Source organism: Peromyscus eremicus, chromosome 1 (assembly GCF_949786415.1).
Source record: "Peromyscus eremicus chromosome 1, PerEre_H2_v1, whole genome shotgun sequence".
Lineage (NCBI taxonomy): Eukaryota > Metazoa > Chordata > Mammalia > Rodentia > Cricetidae > Peromyscus > Peromyscus eremicus.
Window position 1 is genome coordinate 161,882,927 of NC_081416.1, and position 7,323 is coordinate 161,890,249.

General features: G+C 45.1%; 1 protein-coding gene across 1 annotated transcript; it reads left to right on the plus strand.

Annotated features, from left to right (window-relative positions):
• The first annotated feature begins 1,304 nt into the window (after positions 1-1,304).
• On the plus strand, positions 1,305-6,042 carry LOC131925946 (uncharacterized protein C2orf78 homolog). Its single transcript, XM_059281272.1, has 3 exons — positions 1,305-1,341; positions 1,693-2,571; positions 3,783-6,042. The coding sequence occupies exons 1-3, from the start codon at positions 1,305-1,307 to the stop codon at positions 5,654-5,656; spliced, it is 2,790 nt and encodes a 929-aa protein (XP_059137255.1). The 3' UTR covers positions 5,657-6,042.
• The last annotated feature ends 1,281 nt before the right edge of the window (positions 6,043-7,323 follow it).

Here is a 7,323-nt window from a genome sequence, read left to right on the forward strand (position 1 = left end):
AGGGAGATGAGCATGGCACTATGCTCTGGACTCTGTACTGTCAAGTCTCAAGAGGCAAGTGAACAGGGAATATAATCAGGCCATTCTTGATGATGCTAAATTCAAGAGACACAGGAACCTGAACAAGATGTGCAGAAATCTAGCATTCCTTAACAAGAATGGGACAGACTCCCTCGCATACTATTTCCCATTTATTGTTTCAAGTTCAGGGCTGCTCTAAAAGTAATGTTAACACCAGGAACGGTGACACACACTTGCAATCACAGCATGTAGAGCTTGAAGGGATGAAGTTCAGTTCAAGTGTAACTTGGTCTACACTGGCCTGTCTCCACATTCACCAAATAAATATTAAAAATAGACAAAGAGAATGGCTGCCATGTTTGGAGTTACTTGGACTTCCCTAGATTAAAAAAGGAAACTGGCTTAGAGGGCATGGGTTCTGAGAAGGCAGTTATTGTAGTGGAAGATATATTGAGGGAGTTACGTATAAGACAGACCCACAGGAAATTGGGGAAGAAGAAAATAAAGTACAAGGAGTGAGAAAATATAGACATACAAGAAGGCACACTGCAGAGTGTCCCTGGAGACACAATAAGGTAGTTTGGAACAGAACGTTGCAGACAACCACAGATATTAAATCCAAATAACACAAGGCATTGCATATAGTGTACATATATACATTTTATAATTCCCAAGCCATGTACAGACAACCATACTGTTAAGATCAGTCTGAAAAAAGGTTCCATGTCACATACACAAAACAGTATCCTGCTCTGTTTCCTGCCATCCAGCTAAATTCTGCAACATTCCTATTGTCATATGGGCACTGGTGGTGTTGGATATTGACAACTGGGGCTGGGCACTCTGACAGACAGTTGTACACTGCACTATGACAACTGGCATGCCATTGTGTGGGTGCAATTTTCACAAGGGTTCCTCAGTAGAAGAGTTATAAGAAATTAGTAGTTACTAAGGAACTGGCAAAAAAAAATTTGTCCCAGAGTTAAATTGAGAAACAATCTCATTCAGATGCAATACTCATTAGAAATATCAAGAGGTCACACTACACAGGTGCAAACAAGGCAAAAATGTTATCAGTTGGTTGTATTCATGAACTCATGTACCCATATGTGTTTAAGGGTTATATAAATAGCAAGAGGACATTAATTATAGAAGGCATGGGATGGAAACAGTAGGAGTTAAGAGGAGAAAGGGATTCTTAGCTTAAATGCAGTGCTTATCTATGAAATTCCTGATACATCATTATTGTAAGAAAGCTCAGAATAGAGACAAATCTGGTAGACATGGCAAGTAAGTACTGCACTCTGGAGGCAGAGGCAGGTGAGTCTGTGTGATTGCCAAGGCTGGACTGATCTAAGTAGAGAGACCTTTTCTCTCTACATAGAGAAAGATCTGCACAGAACAGGACAAAGGCACAGGCATGAGAAGCTGTCTAAGGTTCTCCTCCTTTAAACACTTCTGTTCTGGGACACAGGTGTGCCGCAGTACCACAGCAGGTATCAGAACAACACAAAGCAGGGCAAAGAAGGGTGTTGTCTAGTCAGAGCAAGGGTCAACTTGGATCAACTAGGAAGTGCTTGCCCACACAGGAAGAACAGGCAGCTCATCAAATGAGTGTCATCCTATCCATTACCAAGAATGATTCTGAACCATTTGTTTGGGATATGTGAGGGAAAATAGGTCTCAGACTCTCACAGATAGTACAAATTGCAGATAACAAAGCTCCTCACGGGAAGCCACACAGATTCCATCTCACCGTTCTTCCCACTGTCCTCTTCCTTCCTACAGAAAATTTCCAAAGTGCACCTTTCTTTGGGACAGAATGTGCCTTGCAGCCTTCTGCACCTGTGCTGAGGAATGCCACGCCCTTAGCAGGAAGTGTGTGCAACTTCTCCAGGGTCTCCACCCCAGCTCTGAGTTCAGCATGGCTCCTGCCATCAGACTCCAGCACTTGTTGCCAGCAGCTCATGGACAGTGCTTACCCCTACCTACCAGCTGGCACAACCATGGTGACTGCGCTGACTGACCAGGGCCAGAGCTCTGCCTCAGCACTCTCCTATGCAGGTGTTGTCCAGTGGGATCCCACGGGAAGCACTGACAGGAGGGGAGCTGCACTCCAGGACTTCACTGTAACTGTCATTGACCAGAATACCACATTCTCCTCCTTGTCTATGACAGCCCAGGGTGACAAGATTTTAGATCCCAATGCCTTAGTCCTTTCCTATCCAATACTATCTGCCAGCCTTGTTCAGGCCACACCACCACAGGTGCCAAATCAAGGATACAGCCTGGCACCTTCCTACCAGGAGGGCAGCCAGGTCTATTACTATGACCTCAATAGCCTGGGTCCCCTGATGGCTGGAGAACTTGGGCAGTGCCTGCAGGCCTGTGGCTCTGTGTCCTACTCTGGGGGTCAGGACTCTGCCCTGCAACGAGGGATGGTGGTGATGCCAAAGGAGATTCAGCCAATGAATGTCCAAACACCCTTCACCACCACTGCCATCTACTATCCCACACCTGCTCAAGACATGCCAGACACCAGTCTTCAAGGTGAGTAAAGCCAGGCGGAGGAGTAAGATCAGCACTCAAAGCAGACACAGCTCGACCTTTCAGCAGTGGATGTCCTCAGGGAGAAAGGATGGGAGTCCTGAGAGCTCAGCCTTGGCCTGGCTCACCATCCCCATCTTCAGTCTCTATAATGACTGACAATGCAGGACAATGAGTGGCACCCATCCTCCATTAAGACATGTCCATGGAGCACATCACAAACACACACATGTCACTGACATAGCAAATCAGTCCCATGCACTGCAATAACTTCCTTCGTAATATATTGCTCAAGGCTGTAGAGGACACCAAGGCCTTTCTGTTTGGGAACACTTTATTTTCTTCTGACTCTAGAGCAGTACAACTCCAAATCTGTCATAGAAGAAGTATTCCTCGCAGATTCCAAATGCTGGCCCTGCCATTCTCTTCCAAGCATAAGTGCACTGAGAGTCCAGTATACCCAGTGTACCAGTGTACACCTGCTAAGTTGGGCAAAGCTCTCTCTCTCTCTCTCTCTCTCTCTCTCTCTCTCTCTGTCTCTCTCCCCTTTTCTTTGCTATGGGTTATTCAGAGGTGAGCCAAGGTTATGCATGATCACTAGGATATGTTCTCTACCACACAGTCACACCCAAGACTAAAGATTTCACCTTCTTAAGCCAATTTTCACGTCATTAATAACAAGGCTGTGAAATGTGGAGCTGGACGAAATCCAGGGTTGTTGAAAGGATTGCCTTGCAGGATTGAGGAACTGGGTTTAGATACCTGAACCCACTTAAAAAGCCAGGCTACTGGGGGCATTTGAGTAATGGCAAGAAGTTGGCAGACACAGGTAAGTTCTTGAAAATTATGGACCAGACAGGTTGCCTGATAGCAAACTTCCACAGAATTGAGGGTCACTCTTACAGAGACATGGGAATGGAAAGGGAGGACCACACCCCAAGGGAATTCTGTCACCTCCCCATGATCACTATGCATGCACACAACACACAAACACCGAGGAAAACACAAACATCTGAGAAAACATGATATCACATGGTTACCAGAAATAAGACAGTGGTCACAAGTCTCCCAACAGGGGTGCCACCTGTGCTACTCAAGCAGAGCTCATAGGAATGCCTTCCCCACTGCTGTAGGGGTCTGAGTACTGAGGTGCACTGAAAAGTGGGGAGCACCTCACTTACCAGGCACTGACTTCTTCCTTGACTCTTTTTCAGTGGTGAAAATGGAGACATCCCTGGAATTCACAACTTCAGGCCAGACACTCTGTCTGCTGCAGAGTCCAGACCTCTGCAGTGCCTGCACCCAGGATGTCCAGAAGACACCACCTGTCCATGGGGACTGGTCATTAATTGCCCCCATTGACAGTCCTTCAGAATTCCTGCCCTTGCCTCCTGCTCCAAGCTTGGAACACACAGAGAATAACGACTTGGATTTGATGACAGCTGATCTATCAACTCCTCTGGATGCCTATGAGGGCATAAAAGAAAGCCAAGACCCATCACTTCTCCCTTTAGCACATGCCAACATGCAGCAGGCCCAGAACTACACTGATTCAGGGAGCCTAAAACAGAAGCTTTCTCCTGACAATGGCACCTTGGGAAGCAGCAGCCTTGGTCAGGATGAGCCTGGGGTGTTGCAAGATGCAATGAGCTCCAGCATGGACTTTGCAGACATGACTACACTGGTGGCAGATATTCACCTTCCTCTACTCTTCAACTCCCTCACTGAAATTAACCAATTCCAAGATCCCACAGCAACCCAATCCAAAGACATCAGGAGGGATCAGGTCGAGGAAAGGTCCAGCATTATCAGTGTACCTATGGACCAAGTGAATGGCCAGAAAGCCTCTGAGATGCTTGATGGGTCTCCTCAGGCCAGAATCCAGCTCCAGGGCCTGGTGGAGGAAGAAGAGGCTGTGGGCAGTGCTGGGTCCAGTGAAGGGGCTATTGACACCATGCCTAAGCAGATGGAGGCCAAAGCCCAGAAAGCCACACCTAGCATGCCCAGCAGAGCTAGGGCTCAGGGGCAAGACAAGACAAAGAGAACCAGAGAAAACAACTCCAAGAAAACAGAGGAGCTGAAGCAGTCAAGGAACAGAGTCAAGGCAGAAGAAAACAGCACCAAGCCAAAGAACAAGAGGAAGAGGAATCCACCTGAGCTCAGCCACGACTGCTTTAAAAAGCCTCGAACTCACCTCGGCATGCACATGCTAGAATCTGTGCAAGTCTTTCACCCACTGGGGAAGAAGAGTGAGAAGAAAACTGGCATCTCCTCCTCCCGGGCTCAGCTGAACCTCAGCAGCAACAAAGATCCCAGGACAGACCCAGACACCACATCCCTTCTTGATGTGCCAAGTGATGGCCAAGGCCCTGGTAAAACCCCAAGCAATGCTCAGAGACCAGAAAGCAATGCTCACAGGGAGTGTCCATCTCCATCCCAGTATGAGCTGCCGCTACCTGGGAAGGTCAAATTGGTACCTCTGCCTTTTCCAGCCCTGGAAAAGCCACAAGCCAGACTGGTTTCCAGAAAGCCTCTCTCCCTGGCTTCACGCAGGCCCCCTGCAGTATACCCTGTGAGGCCTCATTCCCACTCGGCTCAGCCTTCCACACTCAAGCCATCTAAACCAGCTCCTGCCAGCACTTCTTTGATGGCCTCTGACAAGCCAGCTCTGCCTATTGCTACCAGTGCCACACGAGCTAACATAACCAACCCCATCCAGTCTTGCCCTGGGCCTCAGCCAGCTGTCTGTAGGCCATTATCCTACAGGGCATCATCTCACCCTTCACTACAGAGGGAGCTTGACTCTTCTAACAAGAACAAGGCCCCATCAACCCTCAAACCTCAAATCCAATATCTACTGCAAGACTTCAGCCGCCAACCAATTCCATGGAGGAAAGTTGACATTCCAGGGCCAGTCATCTCACAGCCCATCACAGAAGAGCAGAGACCAGAGAGGGAGGCCATGAAGAGGCAGGCTCAACGGGAGAGAGAGAATGCTGCCAAGTACACCTCTCTGGGAAAACTGCAGCTTTTCCTTCAGAGGGAGAAGGATATGGAAATTTCTCGATATTATGGCTATGCAATGTAAGAGCAGGCCAGGTTTTTAGAGCAAAGTGCTTTTCAATGTGGATAAGAAGAGATATAAATACCAATACACATGTATACAAGGAGTTTAACAACTTAAATGAAATGTATAGATATATAGGTCCAAATGTGGTAATATAGATGACTATGTAGATATAGATGGATATACAAAATGTCTATATTCACATATATTTGAGTACTTAGTAAAACTCCCTAAAAAGTCTTAAGTCTGTTATTTCATCTGTGAGTAAGTTGTCTTTCAGTATTTATCTTAACTTTGATAATTTAATTTTTACATTTTCCAAGTACAATATCATATTCTATATGAAATAAAACTCACAAAATACTTTTTAAGTATTAAATCAATTAAATGCTCTAGTTGTATTAAAATTATTATCCTGGAGTTTTTCATTCACAGGACATGGTATGTCTTGAAGCACATACTGAGTATTGAGCACACTTCCTCTTTGACCACAGTCTGACCATTTCTCACCTCTCCCCACAGCACTTAGACATCATTTTTCTGCTACAGAGCTATGCCTCTAATTTTATGAAACACATACATAGGATTTCATTTATGTAAATATAATCTAGGAACCACATATGAAAGAAAACATGGACAGTTTACTGAGCCTGGTTAATTTATATGATAATCTCCACAGATTTTTTCCTTCACAAAGCATAATTTCATTCTTTTTATGAATTAATAATTTCCCAACGTGTTAATACATCACATTTTCTTTATACTTTTCTCTGTTGTTGACACTCAGGCTATTTCCCTAATGTTGCTGCTGTGGACTGTTGCAAAGGCTATTTTTGGTGTCAACCTGAATACATGTGGAATTAGTTGACTGGGTACACCTGTGAGGGATTTTTTTTTCATTAAAAAAATTATTAAATCATTTGACGTAGAAATATCCAACTTTAATCCAGATCTTTTGAGATGGGAAGATCTGCCTTTAGTTTGGGCCACACCTGCTGGTGGCAGCCTATATGAAGGACATGGAAGAAGGAAGCTCTTTGCTCTTTGCTTGCTTGCCCTTGCTCTTGTTAGCTTGTCCTTCCTTCACTGGCATTAGAGCTTACTTCTTCTTTGGGATTCCAGAGTATGCTGAAGACCAGCTGAGGTATCCAGCTTCATGGACTGAACCACTACTCCACCCTTGGACTTTCAGTTGGTAGATATGCATTGTTGGACTAAGTAGACCATAGCCTGTAAGCCACTCTAATAAATCCCCTTTCTATATAGAGAGAGATGGATAGATTGAATGAGTCTATCAGTTCTGTTCCTCTGGAGAACACTGACTAGTATAATTCTGCTGTAATCAATATTGATGTGCAGATATGTCCCTAATATAATGAGTTGAAATCCTTCTTGTAAATACCCAGAAATAGTATAACTGGGTCATGTGGAAGATTCGTTTTTAATTTTTTTTAAGAACCTAAATTGTGATTCTGTTGTGTGGTGATTCTAGAAAAGAGCACACATGGACACTCTTATGTCTGAATAGAAAGTCTGTATTTCTGTCCAGCAGCTGCATGGGAAACCTGCACAAGTCATGCAGCCCTGAGCCTCACTGCCTCTGGTCTTTTAAGCACAAAAACTATATCCTGTGTTGACATGCTTTAGTGAGCAAGAACAGTTAGCAAGAAGCAGAACTATAGAAGCCA